This window comes from Periplaneta americana, chromosome 8 (assembly GCF_040183065.1).
Source record: "Periplaneta americana isolate PAMFEO1 chromosome 8, P.americana_PAMFEO1_priV1, whole genome shotgun sequence".
In the NCBI taxonomy this organism is placed as follows: Eukaryota; Metazoa; Arthropoda; class Insecta; order Blattodea; family Blattidae; genus Periplaneta; species Periplaneta americana.
Window position 1 is genome coordinate 81,492,473 of NC_091124.1, and position 24,451 is coordinate 81,516,923.

The 24,451-nt window shown below is 34.0% G+C and overlaps 1 protein-coding gene across 1 annotated transcript in view; it reads right to left on the bottom strand.

The window, feature by feature from the left end:
• The window catches only part of LOC138704228 (follicle-stimulating hormone receptor-like), a 312,886-nt gene that overhangs the window by 26,171 nt on the left and 262,264 nt on the right, over positions 1–24,451 (bottom strand). Inside the window, exons 6-7 of the mRNA XM_069832109.1 lie at positions 22,522–22,596; positions 13,313–13,430 (exon numbers count right to left, since the gene is read on the bottom strand). Of these exons, the coding sequence (XP_069688210.1) occupies positions 13,313–13,430; positions 22,522–22,596 (193 nt within the window). The remainder of the gene's footprint in view (positions 1–13,312; positions 13,431–22,521; positions 22,597–24,451) is intronic.

The following is a 24,451-nucleotide window of genomic DNA, read 5'->3' on the forward strand; positions in this document are numbered from 1 at the left end:
AGGAAGTCAGAAAATACGAAATATTTGAGAATACTGGGTTTGGAGTGAAAGATCTGCCATTTGGCAGAAGACTATGTATGTATGTATGTATGTATGTAGGTATGTATGTATGTATGTATGTATGTATTAATGTATGTATGTATGCATGTATGTATGTTTGTTTTTTCAGTTTATATTTGATGTCCTTATTTGACTTATTCTTATTTATTCCTTCTGTAATTGTATAGTCGATCATCATTAACTTTGATCCAGTGGAAAACGCCTAAATTATTAATAAAATAACAACACTATAATATTATGAGTGTCTTCAAGAGGTCGTGGTTTTTTTACTTTCCGTCCTCTTCAGAGCACTTTTTCGATTAGCATTAGGGATCACTAAGTATCAGGTTGTAAATGACAGAGATGTCAGAAAAGTTTAGCAGATACAGTTACACTACTGAAACATCTCGACATATTTCTCGCTGGTAGGGTTAGCTTAGCAGTAGCTTATTGATAACCCTGAGTGTATTTTATCAATTTTTTCTGTAACTACATATCATTGAGTTAGATTGCATCACATACACAAAAATAATACTCTACTGATGCTCTATTGCAATATTTTCAAAACGTACCTGATGTTTGGCGAACTCTTCAGGATGATGCGTGGCGGGAAATTGGAAAGCGCAACAATGGTAGGGATACGTCAACCATGCCACTCGTAGATACTGCAACAAAACAGAAACCAAATTAACTTAATATGTAGAGTACTTTGTTCAAAGTTCGAGTATGTTTTTTTAGTGAAGTGTCCGAAGACAGTCTGAACCTCACAAGTGATACCAACATAGCACCACTTTTGAGGCAGCTAGGCCAGGAGATAATGGAAGCACTAAAAGCATTCATGAGAAATAGACAGCGTGCATAGCTGAGGAGGAAAGTACCAACGTTCGAAGATGAGCCACATAAGTTCGAGACAAACAGAGCCCATTTCTTTTATATATTTAACATGTTCGCTGCAACCTCTAAGAGAAAGAATAAAAGTTTAGAATAATAGAGAAAGTTAAAAACGGTGCATCTAATGTCAGTATATTACGTGACTACTGAGTACCAGAAGAAATAGTAAGGGGATGGATACAAGAAGAATAAAACTACGAAATTTTGTGGATTCTATGATGTAGCAACGCTAATTAAAAAAAGTTCAAGTTGGTGAAGATAATGAATTACATTACAGTAGCACAAGAATGCTTCCTTCAAAAGCACAGTGACTCTATATCCATTAGTAGGATTATTCTATAGGATGAAGCTGTATTCTTACTTGTTAGTGATAATAATTAATTGAAGGCTTCAAATGGATGGCTTCCGCTTTGGAAAATCCGACGTGTAAGCACTAGGCTATACAGTAATTGTATTAGGATGTAGTAAGAAATAAAGTTGTAAGTGCAGTTCATAAGAATATTTCGTTATTTTTTATACTCAGTGTGTAAAGTTTTTGTAGTACCGCGGGTATGTTGTAACTTATAACACTGGGGTAAAGAATGTCCGCGACCTCCGTAATGTAAGGAGTTTTATTGGGCACGGTTTTCCTAAATTTCGTATATTATAGTAGCTATATTTATATCTGTATCAAGGTTTTAATATAATAAAATCAAGTTGTAAATGAATATTCTTACAATAATTGAAGACCTACACGAAAAAAGAATGTAACATCAAATTATTGAAATGTTTTATGTACAGGGTTCCAACAAAATACCTTTCCGATTTCGAACATAATTTACGTTCTATGAATCTGAGGTGCATGAAAATAGCCCCAATGGATAGAGAAACTAAAAAGGTTAGTTGTGGCGACATTATTTTGCTAGTTGAAACACTGCCTCATAATAGCGCACATAAACAAGTTTGTTCATTGTTGAGGCGAAATGGCTGCTATAGAGGATAGAAAAGCTTAATTTTCATGTAAACCAGTCGGTTAAATGTGCAACGGCATTACCGAACAAAGTATGGTGCAGATCCAATCAGTGGGCCTACAATCCGTAAATGGTACACTGATTTTAATAGATCTATAAAATATGATTCAATTTTCGCATTCATAAGGAGAAGTATCTTTGTTCATTTTTGCTCTAAACAACAATACCAACCGACACGGTGACTGAAATCATTGTTGCATCAATATTCTTAAGAATTTTCTTCCAGATTTAAAATCCGGAAATCTTAGTTGAGACGATAGGTTATCTTGTGTGAAATAAGAATTATTAATGAAATAAATTTAAAACAAAATATAATTCAATACTTCTCGTTATGTACACAATTTTTTCCTTTGGATTTTACACAATTATATAACTTTACAATGAGATATTTTTAGAGTATGTATCAATGCATCTTTCCCCTCATATCATTTCCCGAAAATATTATGTATACAAAATACTGTCCTTTAGCAATGCAGAAGAAAAATTTATGAAAATGAAATTGCCTGGGAAACACGATGAAATTTAACCTATATTGTGGTTAAGAGCATTTTGAAATATATAGCTAAATATGTTGGGTTACAGTTAAACCACTAGCATTTAACAACGAAAATATGTGGAGCTCGGTTTTATGTATGAATGTATCTCACGTAATCTCAGTATTACCCACTGGTAGTTTGGAATGACAACATACTTGACCTGAGTGAGAGGGAAAGTTTAGTAGAAGGAAAAAACTACTCGCTCAAAGGGCAGAGGGAGTGTTGCTGCTCTACTGGAAACCTGTAATTCCACCCGATAATGAGTTTTGGAATAATATTCTGGGGAAATTCCACAGATAGTAACAGTATATTCCTACTACAAAGAAAGAGTACCGGTAATTAGAATAATTGTAGGTGCCAAATCTAGGGAATCGTGTAGGACTATTTAAAAAAAAACTACAAAGCCATGGCTTGCCAGTATATTTTTTCACTAATAATTTCTTCCTCATATGTAATCGTGAGTATTTTGTAACTAATTCAACAGTTCATAGCATAAATACGCGTCAAAAATTACTTTCATACTCCATCGGAAAGTTCATCGTGATATCGAAAAGCAGTGCGTTATATGGCAGTAAACATTTTTAATAGACTCCCTATGGATATAAAAAATGAAACTCAAAACATAATATTATTTACGGCCAAATTAAAGAAGTACTCAATTTCTCACGCTTTCTATTCTGTAGGCGAATTCATGACATTCAACAAGGCTTCATGAATATTTCTGTCTTGCATTAAGTATCGATACTAAAACTTTCTGTTGTAGTAGACTATGCTTATTTAAAACCAATTTTAATCCACTTTATTTAGTACAGAAGAAAGTAATTTATTTATTTATTTATTATTTTGCTAATAATTGTAACATAAAATATAAAATATACAGAGAAACTTTAGAAACTTTGAAATATGTCTTCATAAACCTACTGATTTTTTCTTCTCAAAAATTATTTTTAGACTTTAATGTTCTTAAAATGGGATAAATTTATTATATTGTATTTATAAAATTCATACATAAAAACCGAAATAATTTTTTAATTGAATTCACATAGTTATGAAACAAAAGGTATGAATTCTTTAAGATTGTTTGAACCAAAATGCAACATTGCTATAGAATTTAACAATAGTAGTAATTTAGGCCCAAGAATATGTAACAAATTTATATTTAAATATCCTAATCTTGTCAATTCTAATAGTTCTAGTATTAAATTAAAAATGGATTTTATAAATAATTAAAATTGTAAATTTAAACTTATATATTCTTATTAAGTAGTGGACATAAGATAAATTGTATTACATACTTCTTAATTTAAAATCAGGAATCGGCCCCTGAGCAAGAGTTCTACTCTTTCAGGGGTGAGCTAAAGTTTTATCTGTTTATATTTCATGTTACAATTATTAGCAAAATAAATAAATAAATTAACAAATAAATAAAAAAGTAAATAAGTAAGTAAGTAAATAAATAAATAAATAAATAAATAAATAAATAAATAAGTCTGAGCTATGCCGAGACCTGATCCACAGTGGCCCCTGGATTCGTTTCCTGTGCCGGAGAAAATTTTTCTTCATTAGTAAGTACCTATGTGGTGACTACACCAAGTCATTGATTACACAATATTCAATAGAGATCCACGAGGTCCTCAATAAGAATATATAGGTATATAAACATAATTTGTTGTTTATTTACTAAGCATATACATGTTTTGTTTCAACCTCTTGTAAGTTTTCACTAGTTCAGATCTTCAAGTTTCTTTTTATTTCTCTAGTTTTTCATCTTGCAATTATGCAGAGTGGAGTTTAACATTATATTATTAAGAAATGAAACTTGCATTTAAAAAAAATTGAACCTTATGGTCTGCATTTGTTACAAAATAGATATAATCGCTTTCCCAATGTTGCTGGTATATACTGTGTTCGCCATTGACCTTGCTTTTTACGAGTCCTTATTTTTCACAGCTAAATAAATAACATTTTAAAATATTTTCGTTAACTTCAACGCAGAAAAAAATTAAGTTCTGCTTTAAAAATAAACATTTTATAAATCATTGAGTACGCTGATGATACATTCCACCGTGCCTGGAAATGGGAGTATCTGCACCAACAACCAAATGGTAATTTTGTTTTATTTTCTCTCTCGGTGAACATAACAGCCTACATTAGAAAAGCTTCAGAACCGTCTCAAGTATCGTCACAGGAAAAAAAAAAAAAAAAAATTTAAAATCATTTTTAACTTACAACTATTTATATTTTTAAAATATTGAGGATATCTCAGCTTCCTTAGGCTGAGAAACTATTGACGATGTTCCATCAGTCTCAAAGAAGTGATATTTAAAGTTAATTTTACTTGAATGAAATAGTTTTAAAATATAAAACGTAATGTTAATACAACCTAATATAAACTGAGATATGTTCATGGTAAGGATATATATGTATTTTATAAGATAACTTACTAACAGAAACATTTCTGCTGGAGAATTTCTTTGAAGTTTGCACTTGCAGTAAATAAGAACAGCAAACTTTATATAATTAATATAAGGTAGAAAGAATTCACACTTTTAGAAAGATAGTATATTTTGTACACATATGAAATATTGGTGCTTGGTAACGCACGACAATAGACAATGCTTTATTACATCTACGAAAACGTATACGAAGGAGAATTTACATTTTGATGTAGATACTTGAGCTAATCCACATCAAATCGGATATTGCTGAAACCCTTATACTTTTAAGAAACACAATGTACTTAACATGACTTATTTCGTATAGATAGGGCGTTAAATTTTAACATTAATTCTATATTTCGGGAATTGCAGAAAATTAGTTTTCTGAAGAACTGCACTCACTGTACTGAAGAACATTATATCTTAGACTCAATTCGACAGAAAAATTCCATAATGAGTTCGTTTTAAAGTTTATAAATATAGGCCTACTTAAGAAACTCACATTATTCAAATTCTTAAAAATGCATTAATAGTTTCCATGAACTAATATTAGCTTTGTGGCAAATAACTAATAAAAATTAGGTGAAAAAGTGACCAGTATACCTAATTCGGAGATGAGGATTTCTCTCGATGTTCGAATTTTTCCCTTCCTAACAATCCTTAATTGAACACAAGCGCTTGACCTATAGATGTTGGAATGGACTTGGAATTTCGGGAGGGGGACACTATGACCCAGCACTGCGACCTTTTAGATCTATTGTGCTAACCCTCCCACACCGGCTGACTACACTAAGGTTTGCTGCGTACTCAGGTTTCGAGCAGACAACCCCCCTCGTCCCTAAGGTAACCCCCTCCGTGCGTCGCAAGCCAGCGGGGGAATGCTATGTAATGATGACAAAATGGAGAAATGTTGACGGAATGATGTAGATGCCTAAGCAACGGTAACAACAAAGTTTTATTAAGCCTCAAGACGTTTACTCTATATTATAGAGTATAATCTCGTAAGCAACGGTTGTTACAGTGAAAAATAGCAATTTGAAATAGATTGAAACACAGGATGATATACGAAGTAAAGTCAAGAAGATGCGAATTAAAGTCATGGTCCATATGTATGATGCCTGAAAATAGCTGTTGATCCTTTGAGTGTCGCAATTGTTAGATCTCTTAAAATATCTTTAAGCAGGCCAAACGATTTACTGAATTCGACTAGAAACCGGGGTATGATTCCACGGGCTCTTATCATTAGTCCCGTAATGACGATGAATTCTAGATGGTATTTGTCTTTATAAAAATTGATTGAAGGTTCATATATATTCCTTTTTTCCTCTCGTACTTCTTCTGGCTGGTGTTCATGCGATTCGAATCACATAGTACTAGATTCTACTTAGAATCTATTATGTAATCTTCAAGAATGGGAGGTTTAAATGCAATTATGTCAATTCTTCGATCACTGTCCTCACTGGATATGCCGTGTACTTCTTCATATATTGAATAACCTTGTTCCTTAAGGCAGTTGCTATTATAGATCTTACTGTATGATGCCGCGTATTTCGTAGAAGTGCACAGTGTGGACAGGCCCCCCAGAACATGAGCAAGTGTTTCAAACTCCCTGTCGCAATGTTGACAATCACCGGGTCGCCTTATCATTCGCCCAAGGGATTAAGTAGATGGACACACTGTCCCCCATCGGAGATAAGTGCTGCTGTATTCTCACGTTCCCTTTTAGAGATATTTAAGTTTATTTTGAATAAGGTCAAGTCGAAATTTTTGGTATCATGAGGTACGCCGTTCTGTTAAGTTTATGATACAGGACGTTCCTCAACTCTTAACTCTGTTTTTTTAATTCTCGTACTATTTGTTAAGTAGTAGATCATATGCTTTTAGTTTCGTGAGCATTGTCATGCTGATATTAATAATTTTGATGTTTTCATGGAAATGCAAGTTTTCAGATCCATAATAGAAATAAATGGTTTTGGAAATACCGTCATACTGCCCTTAATAATTATGCCTTTCTGTTTTTGGGCTACGAGTTTTCCTAATAAAAGAGTGATGGAGCCAAAGGATGCTATTTTAATGGCAGAGTATTTATCTCTTGCCTCCATGTTAATTTTCAGACCAGTGCACTCATTTGATCCTGGTATCCGCTACTGAAGCCGTCAATCCTTATAACTAGCAGTTTATTTAGTTTCCCTATGGATTATTTAACATTTGAATATAGGAAGATATTGCTTAATTTTGGTATTGCTTTCAATTCAAGTAAGCATGTGCAAAGCATTCTACCATTCTTTAATGTATTACTTTAGTTGAATCACGTGTTTTTAAATGAATTAATATCAGAGGAAGTGCGAAGTGTCCAAGCTCCAAATCATTAATAAATTGGTTATTCAATTTTTGTAGGCATCAAGTTCTCTTAAACTCTTCAAAGGCATTGTTCATATTCAGTATCAACCATCAACTCTTTTACCTCGTTTCGACTATGAGACACAGCTGAGTGGTCAATATTATATTTTTATCTAACTAACTCGTCTCATTCTGTATTCCACATACATTGAAAACCCATTTTATATCAAATACATATCCGTTCAATGTCGAATTTTTGTATTTTAGAAATTCTGGTTGGGAAATGCAGTCATAATTTGCTCGATAACTTTTAAGCACTGGTTGCATTGATGGCAGAACTTAAAAAAGTATTTCGTAAATAAGATAAGATAAACCCATAGAATCCTTTTAGGCAAGGGTCTCCTACCTCCTGGTAGGTCTAGCTCGAAAACATCTCACCTGATGAGCCAATCACTGTGAGCTATTTCGTAAATAATACATTACTATTTAAATATGAACGGACTATGCGATGGATTAAATTTCACCTCATGAAAGTGTGCCAGATCTGTGGACATTCACACTGTGTCACAGATGGAGTAATATCCAATATTTCGGAGCTACATGTCGACACCTTCATCGAATAACAAGGAAACAAAGTACAGTGCCTATATTCTGTCTTTCCACGGTAGCCTGTGTGTAGCGGCGATATGCACTGTCGCTTCCGCTCTACATCCACGAGCGTGGAAAGACAAAATGTATGCAATATAGTCGTTGTATGCCTTGCCAAGAATTATTCTTCAGGACTATACACATGTCCATTCCTGGAGAGTAGCTATCGGTAAAAGCTCTAACAAAGAGAATTAGTTATCTTTTATGTCTCTGATCATAAATTCGATATGTAGCTGTGGTTCACAAATAAATAGAAATACTAATGGTGGGAAGGCTTTCTCCTGATTTTCGACAGTCGAAAGTTGATAAACAATGGGAAATATAGCCACAAGTTTTGAAAAGACAGAAGAATATCCTCGCCTCTTCCTGTATCTTTTCTCCTTTCTTAATCAGCTTTACGTTTATTACTGGAATATGCTGCAGGGTGTGCTCCCGTCGAGAAAGTGTCTGTAAATAATTTTGTGTGTGTAGATACTGTATTGCAAAAAAATGGTAATGTGACAACAGTGGCATGGAACTATCTGACAGTGGAAGAAATGTTAATACAGTAAGTGTCAGCGTTTTTGGCGTGTATGCTTGAGTAAAAAAACAGTCAGTGAGGACTTATTCCCACTGCAGCTGAGAACGGTACAACCCAAATACACGTCACGTGAGCAATCTGCCAATCACAGTTGTCAGTCTTATTGCCTACTGATTGCATCAAAGGCAAGACACTTCGGCTGAGAGTGGTACCACCTCCTAAACAGATGTGACATCAGCAATCTGCCAATCACAGTTGTCAAGTTTCTCGTCAACAGACTGTGACAAAGATAAGACAATCTCAAGTTTCCCATTACTTATTTCACGCTTCAGAAACGGTAGCTTTGGTTATACGTAGACGTATAGAGGACTAGTCAATGAAGCTGGCTTTTCCATATAAATTTGGCTACCACTTAAAATTGTTTTATTATGTTAAAAATATAGTGTTTCAATCCAAAAGCATTAGGGACAAGGGACGTGGTACGGATTAAGAGACGTTGGAAGGAGAAACTGTGAAGCGAGTACAGGCGAATGCGCCTATCCCGTGAATTGGGGAAGAAGAAAAAGAAGTTAAAAATATGATGCCGCTATTTGGAACAAGGTAAGAAACAATTAGCGAGCACTTAAAACATCAATATAGTAACTGATTTCCTACGAGCTATTAGCTTTAAATTAATACTTTCGCAAGCATCTTATTTTTAATTCACAACTTTTCCATTCCAAGTTAAGAGGCTTAAATATAGCAGGTATTTATTAAACCGGCTGACAGTGGATGTTTACAGCAAGACAGCAAGAAAGAAAATATTCAAACCTACTCCCAAAACTGCATTTTACAAACACTTCTTAATTGTAGCTCAGTCATAATATGATTTTGCGGCTTTCTTCGAGTGGTGAAATTATATATAGATATATTTATATATTCCGTAAGCGTCTGCATGAAACATGGATGGATTATTTCCTCATTTGAAGACGTTAGGGAGAAGATATTAACGGAATGGGGAATATAACAAAGTGGAAAACGAACACAAAAGTATTTTGTTAATGGGAAATAAGAAGTTACAAGTTGATTACAAACCAATTTTTAATGGAAGCTTTCTTTTCGTAATTGCCTCTGCAGCCACAGTTTAAAGTTCTCAGGCTTTTCTTCGTCTTGCTTAAGAATGAATAATTCTTTACATCACATTATCGATTATTCCTTTCGCCGACCATTGTCTACGCAACACTATTAACTCTACGTTGAATCCACGTTTGTATTGTAGTTTAATCAACTATCCGAAGACAGGTTTCAACCTCGTAAATGACACCAATAAGGCACCACTCATGAGGTAACTAAACCAGGAGAAATTGGGTAGGGTGACAATTCCTTTTCCCCTTAATTGCATACATCGCCGACTGGCTACATGTTACACTAATCAGACTTCAGATGTATGCAAACAATTATTGTTCTTCCTCTGACACATATCGTGAAGTTAAATGTACTGACTGATAACTATCAGTCTATTATAATAGATATACAGTATGAGATATAATTAATGAACGGGCGAAAATGCTTCAAGATCTGCAGCGCGCTTCATAAGAAGCTACAATTTTAATTCTTTCTCGTTACAAACTGTAATACAGAAAAGCGAAGCGAATATCTCATCACAAAAAACATAATCATAAAAAACAATTTCAGGAATTGCAAATATAAATGTTACCATAATACTAGTAAGTGTCAAAAATTACATTTATAATTCGTATACATTTCTCCTTATAGACTATTACCATATAAATGGCTAAAGATATACTGTACAACAACATCATATACTCGTATAATAGGTAATTGTAAATAATTAAACCGTTGAAATAGGACTGGTGGCGCTTACTGAAAAAAATTAGTGCCAAAAGTTGGTTATAAATTATGTAGGCCTATAATATAATATAGACCTTGTTAGTAATAGAAAAAAAGGTTTTCTCCACAATATGCGTAAAATTGTTAATCAGTGTCAAAACTGGCACCTTTCATCCATGCATTTTTCGTGTCATATTTTCCAATATAATTTATGACTGAAGTTTATTTTAATTAATTTTAAATAATTCAGCTATTAAATAAAACTGGTGCCAATTACGGAAACCAGCCACCGGTGTAGCTAGGTCGGTTAAGGTGCTTGCCTGCCGATCCAGAGTTGCGCTCGGGCGCGGGTTCGATTCCCGCTTGGGCTGATTACCTGGTTGGGTTTTTCCGAGGTCTTTCCCAACCTTAAGGCAAATGTTAGGTAATCTATGGCGAATCCTCTGCCCCATCTCGCCAAATATCATCTCGCTATCACCAATTCCATCGACGCTAAATAACCTCGTAGTTGATATAGCGTGTTAAATAACCAAGTAAAACAAATTACGGAAACATTTGTGCCATCTACTGGTTGGAAATTTGGAAAAATAGACTGTGGATGACAATTTATAAAAATTCTTCACAGAACTTTCTTGCAAAAGATACATAATTTATTACTAGGGCTAGAATTCATATACAAATGCATATATTGAAAGTCGTGCAAAAACAGTTTTATATCTGTGATTACGAATATACAGAGTTAATATTGCATATTTTTGGTGTTTCTGCATATAATAGTTTATTTTGCATATATTGTAGCATATTTTCAGGATTTTGTTGCACAAATCGCCATATAGACCTACGCAAACTTCCAATTTTTTTTAGTTATTTTTCAGTACAATATTCTCTCTAAACAAACAAACAAAGGTCTATTGTAGCCTCATATGAAGTGTATTCACTCTGCCGACAACAATCAATCATAATGCCGTTTTTCTCAATACGCGCGAAACGTAACATAGACGTTTGTTCTCCGTTAAGATACAAATATTCTTACTTGAGAGAGAAATCTTAACAGTATTAGTCCAAGGACAATTCTGTGTGGTTTGTGTGAATTAGCGATGCCACCTACAAAATCATCATTCCAGAGCACCCTGAAGCAATGGGTAACAAAACAAAGAAGGCTTGAGGACAAACGGAACGACTGTGTTCTGCGATTTTTGTGAAAAACATGTAAGTACCTATTTATTTAAATATCACCATTTGTATTTTTATGGTTAAGAATGCAAAGGTTACAATGTTAATCGGAAACGAGAAAGAAACTTACACAACTGTGAAATTAATAAAACTGAGTATGTTAAAATTTATCTTCATGGAAACGGTATTTTTTTCTTTAACAATTCATTTCAAATTTACAGTATTAAAAACAAAATATCGGCCGACTCTTAGACGAAAATCGTCTTGTATGTAGGCAAGAAAGTTTAAACATGTGTTCCCATATTGCGTAACTACATACTAGCACCGTACATGCGCACAGTGTTGTATTTGGAAATTATTACCGATACTTGATATGTTAAATAAATTGATTTTGAATGTTCTGTATATTTCTGGTTTGAGTTTGCATATATCAGACTTTTTGTGCATATACATTCTAGCCCTATTTATTGCTATAAATCTGCAGCGCAAGACTTCTTGCATATACGTAGATGAAATACTCGTATGCTAGACTGTATCATAGGGTTCAATGGACCGTCTGTGCCTAAAGCTTTGAAAGAATAAGACAAAAGTTTAGAACAGATTTGAAAATGTTTGTATATTCTACTCAATTGAGAAGTTGTTTATGTTTGTAAATATAATCCATTTCCTTACTATGTATTTTTGTATAATTTTCCACTTATTCCAAGTCTCAAAGCCATAATGCTGATGTAAGATAGGCTAAATGGATTAATGAAATTAAAAATGGAAGACAGCACTACATAAAATTGGAAAGCAAAGTCATTTAAGATTACTTCTAAATTTTTGGGTACTACCAAATCAACTTCACAATCAGCAATAGTAAAAACTATATTAAATCCCCACTGTTAAACGCTGAGGGGAAAAAAACCCTGTCAAGCATGTCATTGACTTCATAGGTTTAATTCCATGCATGTATGTTTCTAAATTATAACTATTTACAGTTTTTAAATTCAATCTGTCATCCATGAAATATATCAAGTATTTCTAAACCTATTTCTATTGATCGTAATATCTACAAATTTTGTTACATTGGGCACAGATTTAGAATTATATGAAAATTTATTATGTTTACGTAAAAAATAGTTCAATAGGCTACTATAAATGAAACACTATGATAATGTGAACAGTCTAAATGCTATGTTAGATTTTAGATTTGGCATGCAAGGAAGAATATGCTAAACACAGACTTTAAATTGCTCTCCTGAACAATTTGCTAAAGTTGACAAAGCTCGTTCTTTCCCTGTACCCTTCAAATATGAAACGTGTCTTTGAAAAGAGTTATGGGTTTAATATGATGTGCCACATACGAAAAGCACTATTTCATTCGCAAAGCTATTGTTCACTTTATTATACAGTAAGAAATACTAATGTATCAAATTTTATATTTACTCTAGTCACATCTGGTGACGCAGAATGTACATTTTCCCCATGGAAATAGATTTTTAATGAAAAAGTACACTAGGTATTGCAACAAGTCTAGAGACATATCACTATGTGTTTGATTTGTTACTTTTATACTTGTGCGTAAAATATTATTTTAGATTTAAATTTAAGGATGTTCTAATTTGAGAATTGTCTTTTTGGTATTACTTCCTTGCTTGTTTCTTCTTCTATGGTCATGGACTATTGGCACAAAGACAAGTTTGGTGACCATCTGACTGTACATGTTTGTTGTATAGAGCTGTATTACTTCTTTTCATTCGGTAGAGATATGGTCCAAGCTCACACAACTTATTAGTTTTGTTACCAACTGTCTAGCGTTGGTTATAGAGTTACGACTACTATCACGTAAGCTAAATATGTCGACTGTGTTATAAAGCTAATAGTAATAAGTATGGGACTATTTGCCTCAAAATTGTAGATAGATGGGAACATTTTGAGGCTCTCGGTGTCCTGCAGACGAAGAACTTCGAGATCCTTTAGACCGAGTGTTGGCATCTCGGAGATGGCGGTCTCGGAGAGATCCCTGCAAAAAAGAACAAATTTGTGAAATGGTAAAAATTTCGAAGTCGTACAGGAACCATAACATAACTTTATTTACATTCTGTTTCCAGAATATTTACCAATAGTAATCTGACTCTAGGTTTTAATGTAACACTGAAACTTTCGGAGATAATAAAACAATTATGTTCTAATAATATTTACAAGTTACAAAAATGTATTTTTAAACAACTTTATTTTCTATTGATGATATATGAAAAAGTTGTAATGCGTACCATTACTCTAACAAGTGGGGAAATGGGACGCAGACAGTTGGGGAAGGAGATATTAAAACCGAATGGAGATGTGAGAAGAAAGAACAGTGTCCAGGTCGATTACATTTGGCCTTAGAGCACACGCATGCTCTAGATTGGGATAAATGCAAAGCCACAGAAGTCGTTTCAAGCATTAGGGAAGGAGCTTTATCATCAAGTGAAAGTACATAATTAATCAATCAACATGTATCTTCCAGATAAAGCGAAACGTACTTAAAGCTTCTCAAAGTAGCAACAAAGAATATGGCAAGCACATTTATCGCCCAAACCAAAGACGCTACAGGATTTACAAGATATTCCCGATAGGCTTCAATTTGACACAGATGGTCGCGAATGGCTGCTACAGTTTGACAAGAGAAGCAATTTGGCCGTGTTTCAACAAGGGACCAGATGCGAAGATTATGTCCCTGTTTGTACTGGACATGTGATGGGACTTCCACATCTGCGCCCGGAATAATGTGTCAAGTTTATTCTGTACATAGAGTTTTGAAGGTTTCCATTTGTTGTGGCCTTGTTAAAAGATAAGTCACAGTAGTTATACATTCAAATTTTCCAGTATATTAAAGAAGAAATTCAGCGCCTGTTTGGTGAAACATACTCCCCATCTTTTGTCTCCTGTGATTTTGAGCTAGCTGCAATAAACGCTTAGGAACACCAAGATACGGACACTCCTCATATACGGACAGATTTTATGTCCAAACTGAAATAATATAGAAATAATGATAAATTTAACTCTCGTGCACGGACACTGTAAGACACGGACACGGACAGCTGTTTCACAGTCTTAAAGCTTGCTTTACCTCCTCACTGAGGACAGAACTTGGTTTTCAAGACCTAATGTCTTACAAAAATGGAAAATTTAATTTTGAGAACTATACAGAAATTCCTTTTTCGGTCTTATCTACTGTAGTTCGAAGTTGGAAAGAATTTACTGTAGTACAGTAGACTGTATTTAGAATTAAACTACAGTAATACATTTCGTTTAAAGCTTGAAGGGATACATAATTCATATTATTAATTTACTGTTAGATTGGGGAGCCTCCCTCCCAATAAAGGACACCTCCCAGAAACCGACAGATTGTTACGTCCTTTTGATGTCCGTAAATGAGAGGTTTCACCGTATTTCCATACACTAAGGTTGTAGGCTGCTTATTCCATTTCGGACAGATCTTGTGGCGTAAATTACAAAGTAAAGGCCTCACTCAAGTGTATATGAAAAGAAATAATGACAACATTCGCACCCAGTTTCCTTCGAGAATATCTTTGGCCTTCAATCCTTTCAATGAGATTGATAATGAGCAAGATATGAAAAATGCATTTGACACTTCGAAAGAAACCGCTGATCCTGTTCTGACTCCCATGTTGAATCCACCTTGCTCCGTGGCTAGCGTAGAGGGAGGGGTTATCGACCACCACCGTTCCTAATTAGAATTTGGAATTGTTATGAACGTGCTGTGGCCGGACTACCCAGAACGATAAATCCCGTGAAAGATTGGAATAACAAAATATATCAAATCATGGAACAACCACATCCATCAATTAATGAGTTCTTAGATAAATTCCAAAGAGGCATCTGTAGTGGCCAGAAAACTCCTGCAAGTTGAATTCAGTAAATCTCCAAGGAAGAGAAGAAAAATTCATGTAGCCGTAGATAGTCAGGTGCAAAGAGTTGTAAGTTGTTATAATGAGTATATGCATAATGGTGAAATTACACAGTACTTACATGCTTTGTGACATGCTGTTTCAGGTCATTTATTCTGATATATGTACTTGAATTAAATAAAGCTAGCATACTTTTAATTCATTTGCAATTTATTTGCTTTTTTATTAGAATTTCATAAAATATATAAATTACCTTAACTTCAGTTTGGGACGTGCAGGTGTATAGGATTAAAAATTGAGACACAAAATACAAGGGACTAAGCATCTCTGGCACAAAAATTTGGGACGAAAGTTACTGGTACCATTTGCTTGATACAAATCGCCATACATTATTTTATAGCAAACAAAAAAAAAATGTTGACCTATATGTGACTATAGGTGAAACTTATTTCACAATTATGGCCCTGGAAGCAAAATTCAAAGTATGGAGTTGAAACAAAAGGGTTCACCAACCCCTAAAGAATTCAAGGTACAGCCATCAGCAGGCAAGGTTTGGCTCTCTGATTTTTAGGATGCCCAAGGAGTTATTTTGACAGACTTTTTTGCAAAAATGAGCCACAATAACAGGCCTTCATTATGCAAATTTAATTTAAAAATAATGAGGGATGCTATCAAGGAGAAACGTCGTGGCAAGTTGAGGCGAAAGGTTCTTTTCTACCAAGTCAATGCTCCAAGTCACGTCCTTAGTTGCAATGGCTGCAATTTCATCAGCAGGATTTGAATTGCTGAACCAGATCTGGCACGCAACGATTTCAGGCTATTCTCAAAAAAAAAAAAAAAAAAAAAAACACCTGCGTGGGAAGAAATTTTCATCCAATAATGAAGTCATGCAATCTGTAAACCAATGGCTTGCAGAGGTTTAGAGAACCCTTCTTGCAGAAATTTGTAGAAATATTGGAGCATCGCTGGGAGGAGTGCATCAATCTACTAGGGGACTAATGTAGAAAAATGAGGTAAGATTATATTTTTTTAACTATAAGTGCGTCAGGCCTCCAGTATAGGAATGAATCCTTGTAGATTTCGAGTTGACCGTGCAAAATATGCAATAATTCAGATGTTGCCAAAAATTGACTTGTACTGTAGGCTATTCCCATTCATCATATTTAAAATTTGTTTATTTATTAGTTTATTACTTATTTATTCAATTATTTATTCATTCATTTACTCGTTGATTCATATATTTGTGCAAAGCTTTATTTATTTAATTATTTATTTATTCAATCATTAATTTAGTTATTAATTCATTTACTTGTGTAATTCTGTATTTGTGCATATATTTATTTAGTATTTATTTATTATCTATTAGTCTAATTATTATTTATTTATTTATTCATTTTTTACACTTATTTAATTCATTTATCAATTTTTTACATTTATTCATCGATTGATTGATTGATTTTTCATTCATTCATTCATTCATTCATTCATTCATTCATTCATTCATTCATTAAATATTATTTGTGAATTTCTACAAAAGGAAATGAAATAGGTCTACTCCACAGATATAATAAAATGTGTAAATAAAATTAGGCCTAGTTACCTTATAATTTTTGAGATCATAAAACGTCTTGTGTGCTATAAGAAAAATCACTAAAATTTCTTTTCATTTCACTAAGCAGTAAACAATTTCACTTCTATACGGGTCTTCGGAATCACAGTTCAATAATAGAATCCACAAACAGGTAACACTACAAAAAATTAAATTTCTTGCTAAACCCATAATATTTGAAGGCTGATCCGTATCTGGAGCGCTGTAATTGTTTGCAATGTGGCATTACATTTCTTTGGCCGGATTTCACCTACGACAGGGATCGAGACTGAACCATCTCTGTGAATCGGCTGAGTCGCCGAGACATTTGTAGGACAATGCTTCATGAAAATTTAGAGGCACTTAGCGAATGAAGCAGGAATCAAATTAAAGAAACTGAAAAGGCTCTTCAGATCTGAAATTCAAATTAGTGTCCTGCAATACTCAAACATGAGAGAGGCAACCAAAACATTACAAACTTCGTCTTATTTCACAAGACGGCGAATATGTTTACAACAAGCTGGAACAAACACGACATGCTTCCTTCTGCAGAGTGCAATTCGATGAATATCGATCTTCGCCATACTCGACAAACTTGAACCGAACACAACGCCTGTAACGCACGAGGATAATCCAGATTACTAGCACTATTACCAGGGAGGTTAACTCATGCCATACTACAAGGTAGATCATCATGAAAGTTAGTCAGTTTACCGCATTCGGACCAGAGTGTTGCTACCTGTGTTCCGATGGGAATTATAGAAGAAACTATTTACAAATTTTGCCAATCTGATAATTCTTCTTCTTCTTCTTCTTCTTCTTCTTCTTCTTCTTCTTCTTCTTCTACCCCTATTCTTCTTCTTGATTTAGGCCTAAAGACCTGTTAGTTCCAGGCAGTCGCTCCATCTTCTTTTAGCACGAACGGGACTCCTCCTTACTATTGGAGTCATACGATCTTCAGGCATCCTTGATACGTGTGCTGCCCATTGCGATCTTCGTGTTTCTATCCATTCACCTATTTCTTGTATTTGGCATTGGTTCCTTATGTCCGCATTTTTTATTTTATCCAGTCTTGTTTTTCCCACAATATTCCTTAATAATTCTAATCAGATATTATGGTAGTGATCAATTATTACTTACAGAATTTTACAGTTTTATGACATTGATATTGTTATTGAAATATAAAATAATTCTGTATAGCCGATTAACAATTTTAGTCAGAGACAAAGTAGCCATATTAGCCTCTTCTGTTTAGCCTGATGTCGGCATCCTGCTATTGTATTGTATTGTAATATATTTACATTCCATAGTATTCGTATATTGCTTCACAGCTAGAATATGGAACAGTCAAACAAACAAAAAATCTTAATGGTACTATAAAGTCTTAACTTAGGCCTATAGTCACAGTCTAGATGAAATATATAGGCGTACAGAAGAGCTTTACAATATAGTCTACTAGTACAACACGAAATTTTAATATCATCATCATCATCATCATCATCAGCTGTACAGGCTATAGTCCAAGAAGGACTGTTATGGTCCACAAAAGTTTTCAGCCCATCTCTTCATTGGACGTCCAGTTGATCTGCCTCTAGGTTGGTAATGCACGAGGGATTCTAGTCCTAGACATACTTTAACATGTTGACGTCAGTTATCTTGACAGTGACATATAGTATAGCTAGTATAGAGTTTATTTGAAATTCCTTTAAGATGTCTTCATATCTTTTATGCTCGACCATACCGAAATGTAGTAATTATACACCTGGTAGTAGTCCTTTAATGCATGTCATTAAAGTACACCTACTCATTAAAGTACAGGTGTTTTCAGTCAATGGCAAGTCAGCTTTGTACCGTTATAAAACCGCAAGTATCGATTATTCTCGGATATGTAATCGAAAGAGAATTAGCGAAAAGTCACGGAGGCTGGAAATCCAATACTGTCGCAGAAGGTTATGTTCTTTTACTATAATAAATAGCGTTAATTGTAAATAATATTCAAATAAATTAAATTTGTCATCTCGTTTTTCAATGTCGAATTCAATAATCAAGGTTAGCTATATCAAGTTTAACGGGATTACATCAAGGTCAATGCCATTATTGTTCCTCGGAAAAAAATCAATACTTTCGCGTCTGCGCACATCTCACAATTCACGACCTAGAACAAGGTCACTTCCGATCGTATCAGATACAAATAAAATGTATACATCTCAATAATTTCAAGTTAGAAATATGGTCGAGCATAAAAAGTCGTATGAAACTCGCCTATAATGGTAATTAAGAAGCTCGTATGAAAATTATGAAACTCGCGCTCGTTTCATAAACATCCATACTCGCTTCTTAATTACTATCATTATAGTCTCGTTGCATAATGTACTATTATGGTCCCACTTAGTAGAGCCAGCCGTTCGGCGCATGAATCTCATTTTACTAGCAGTGATTCTACTTGCGTCATATTTCCTTAGAGTCCATGCTTCACTTCCATAGCGCAGGACTGGTCGTGCTAAGGTTTTATACAGACGAATGCGGGTATGTCGCTGAACTAGAGATGGTTTCATGATTCTGTTTATGATGTACATTGATTTATTATACTGTAAAATTTTGTCATGAATGTCTAAATCTGCTAAGAAAGATAATTTGTAGCCAAGATATTTAAATCCTTCGGGTGCTATACATAGGCATTTCGCTAGCCCACGCTACGAGCGTGCTAAACTAGCACCGGCTATCCACTGATTACTTGTACAGAAATTATATCATATCATGTCATGTCATGTCATGTCATGTCATATCATATCATATCGCTAACACTGGTTTATGAATACGAAAAACGTTAGTTCGCCGATCATCCACCGAAAGCCCGCGCTAAGAATGTCTATGAATATGGCCCCTTAACTCTTTCCAAAATACTCCTATTAATATGTCTTGCTAGGAACGGGCTCCTTGCCACAAAAAGCCATATTTTCAGTTTTATCGTAGAAATTTCCATAGAGTATTTTGTCCGCTATGAGTTTCAAATTGTATATGGATCTTTGTAAATCGTCCTCTGAACAGAGTAGCAAAGCTAAATCATCTGCAAATAACAGTATGTCCAAATTTAAATTGTGGTTTATTGGTATGTGATCATGCCCTGTTTTCCTAAATTCACGTATCATGGCATTCATATATATGTTAAATAGAAGAGGGGACAGCGGGCATCCTTGTTGGACACCAAAAGAAACCATCTTCCAGGCTGACAATTTATCTGCAATTTTAATTGAGATTGGATATCTTTATATATAGTAGAAATATTCTGAACAATTTATTGTGGGATTCAATCTTCTACTAATATATTCAATAAGATGTTACGATTTACATGACCAAAAGCTGTTTTGAAGTCCAGATCAACTTAATACAACACAGAAATATTCACGAAACTTTGTTGAATGTCATGAATTCACCTACAGAATAGCAGGCGTGAGAATTAAGTACGTCTTTAATTTGGCACTAAATAATCTTATGTTTTGAGTTTCATTTTTTATATCCATAGGGAGGCTATTAATAATGTTTACTAACATATAACACACTAGTCGCCCTCGGTAGCACAGTTGGTATAGCACTGACTTCTATGCTCGAGGTTTCGGGTTCGATCCCGGCCGAGGTCGATGGCATTTAAGTGTGTTTAAATGTTACAGGCTCATGTCAGTAGATTTACTGGCATGTAAAATAACACCTGCAGGACAAAAATTCCGGCACACCGGCGACGCTGATATAACCTCTGCAGTTGCGAGCGTCGTTAAATAAATCATTATTTACAACACACTTATTTTTGATAGCACGATAGACTTGTCGATGGAGTATGAAAGTCATTTTTGACGCGCATTTATGCTATGAACTGTTGAATTAGTTACAAAGTTTTTACTATTACATACGAGGAAGAAATTATTAGTGAAGAAATATACTGATAAGCCATGGTCATTATTTGTAGTTTTTTTTAAATAGCCCTACACGATTCCCTAGATTTGGCACTTACTATTATTCTAATCATTTAATAATTACATATTATTATGTATGAATATTAAAGACATGGGCATTGATGTGAACAGATCGTTGTGCAGAGATAATGTGTTGTCAATAGTTATCAATATTAATTAATGTCCAACAATTATATTCACATACACATGTTAAACCAAAAAAAAAAAAAAAAAAAAATCCATGCTATAGAACAGCAAACTCGTACATAAAGAAATGAACAAGATAAGATTACACTTTAGCCTACAGTATATCTATCAAAAAAAGTCTTCCCGAATCTTTTGTACACACATCTTAAGTAAAGGCATGAAGAGAATCTTCACAAAAAGAGATTTAAGGAGACGCAGTACTGAAATATGTAATTTTTTTAAGAAATTTCATGTTTCACACTTTATAATCTCTGGAATCGCCTGTTAAAATTTTTCGTCGAAATTCGTTATAGAGGACGTTAATTATAATCACTGACAAGTAACTTCTTTCTGAACTGAAACTTTTCAAATGCATTATTCTGGAACTGGAATTTTTAACGCATTCTTGCACTTCAAATAACTTTTCTCTTAAACTATTGTATAGATTTGAATTATTTTTGGAACACACGTTCTTCAATATATACATGAGGTAATGGAGCATTAATTATGACCTATAGATATTTCCTTAAAATCCATGTAAATATAGAGTAGAACGGGGTAAGATGCCTGTTTCTTTGATTGATAATTTAAGATATATAAAATATGTATGTATTGTACCTGTAATAAGGAAAAGTTTAAGTGCAATATATATACACAGACACATACACATTTTTGTAGATGAATGTGAGGTATATTTTTTAAATGTGTTTTGTAAGTCAGTTCTTATTTATATGTAATGGTAATAAACATAGGATGATTTCAATTGACCTAAAACTTGTATGTATAAGAGTTTTAAAATTTGTGTTTGTATAAAAATAAATTTAATACAAATTTATATTTCTGTATATACAAAGAGTAAAACTTGCAATAACAAATTAGTTCCTCCTTCAATTAATTAATGAGGTTTTCTAAATATATATTTTTTTTATTTCATCTCTTAAGTAAGCATAGGCCTAGTTCTTAGTAATGTGCACCTTAATATTTGAAAAATGAATAATCGAGAAAACTACAATGAAATGTTCCCCTAATTTTGAGACTGAAATGTCCTGATGTTTCCCAAAACTGTAAGTCTGCCCTCCCTCATCACTTTTTCTTCAACTCTACTTTTTCTTACTTCTTTCTCCATACTGATAACCCTGTCTTGGCTCGTCTGTTTTAATCAATTTTTTACACAGTGTTAGACAAGGGGGCGTGATATTTTGTTCAAACAGTCTATGTTTATATACTTTTACCCATTTTTAGAGCAATTACAAGTCTAATACTTATATAATGTATACAAACAGAACAAAGATCCCAAATTGCTTAAAATAATAAATTATATTTTTACTCCCTCACATTAAAATAATCAAAAAGAGACTACCATTATATTGTGAAAGATTTTCAGGTAGTATTTTATGGCACTGAACAATCGTTTCATTTTCATATTTATTATAACAAGTTCAAAGGAAGCTATTAAATAATAAACAGATATCCACTCACAAATCTCTCAAACTATGCAGCCCGACGAAAGCACTGGATTCTATTATCCTCAGTTCTCGATTCCCCTTCAGGCTCCTGTAGGAAGAAGAATAACACGTTATAATATTATTACATCAACAATTATTGTAGCTGAAAATTGTGGCTTAGCCTCAACTGTGTAGCGTAACGGTTTCTGGTAATATAAACAAAGGTTCGATTCCGTAATTATTCTGAAAGATAGCCTATTAGACTATTATTATAATGTTATTTCCATTGTTAATTAATGCATATATCCTATCATGTTTTTCACTCTAAGCCTGGATCAGCACCTATTTTTTTTTCACCTGTCTGTAGTGGAAATGAGTTAGGAAGTGTAGTTTTCTCTGTTTATTCAGAAACAGTTTCGCTTGAAGCATTTGAAAATATTAGGAAACTGATGTAATGAAAAAATTAAAAAAAATGTGTATCTCGGTGATGTAGAAATAATAACAGGCAACACAGAAAATCATAATTACCTTGTAAATGAAACCTAGATCATATATAGATAGATAGGTCGACCTTATAGGTTTGAAGTTAACAATTTTGTCAGGTTTACTACTCTGCTATCTAGTTTTACATAAGGAGTCACGTTATAATTCCCATTTGAATTGCATTAGCGACTGTACTGCCATCTCGTGTTCGTTTACGGCGGACGGGTGGCGATCCTGGCGGTTGTTCTCTTCAAAGTGGAAACGATTTTAACATAGCGATGACCTATCTGTTACATATATGATCTAGGATGAAACTAATGATACTACGTCCATTCAATAATTAATATATAGTACATATTCACAACTGAATTATGCTCATATCACAACCACAGTCGAAACTTTTTAAAATATCTTCAGTGCTACAACAACCAATGCCAGTAAAATTTCGTATTTACAAAATACCGACATAGCTGAAAATTTGTGTATCCACTTCTTATGGATTCACCTCTAACCATGGAAAAAAAATTAAACCACAATCTGGAATCATTTGGAAGTTATAACTTATAACTTTTGAATTTTGGCAGGAAATTTTGGAAGCGATTTCCCACAAAATTATTTTTTTGACATTGGCATTTCTTGCTCCAAGCCATAGATGTAGCCTACCTGCTTCCCGCCGAGCTGGACAGTATATTAATTAACAGCTGTTTACTAGATGTGGCAGCAGTGGAATGTTTATAACGTCATCAGCGGCCAGTGACAAGACGCGCACGTTTGAATGTAGCCGAGTCGCAAAGTGATTGGCTGCCGGAAATAACAGCGACGCGGCTCTATAATATTATTTTCTTAATCTGTCTTCATACACCGCGTGGCCTCTAGGAAACGAGATATCGCTAAGCTAGACTACTTAGGTTACTTTTGGCATTATATACGTCAAATATAGTCCCCTATCATGTCAAAAGTACAGTACAAATGAAAAAAGTCACTCACTGTATTTACAGAATATGTTTACTTCCATAGTTTCAATACTGCAGATTTATGAAACAATTGCTATCACTTACTGCAAGATTCCAACGGTCACCGCTAGAAGCACTGATTTTACAGCATTTTTGCCATTACTATTTATCGAAAGCCCTATTATGTCAACAAAAAATGGTACATAAAGTATGGTATAATGAAATAAGGTACAATTCGTTATTGTTACGATACGACGTGACGAGAATGAATCTTCTTCTATCATGCATTAAGACATAGACTCTTATTCTAGCACATACAGGGACATCATTTTATTTTTGCTAACATTTATAATATTAACCTGGCTATACCTTTGGATTAACGGTTGAGAACCGGAAACACAGTTGGTACCCCCTTCCAGGACTGGAGTTCGATGTTACTGGCGTAAAATACAAACAAATCACTTTACTAGCTATAGGAGGGAAGAAAAGTAGTTCATTCATTTACGTAAAATAGCAAATATTGCGATT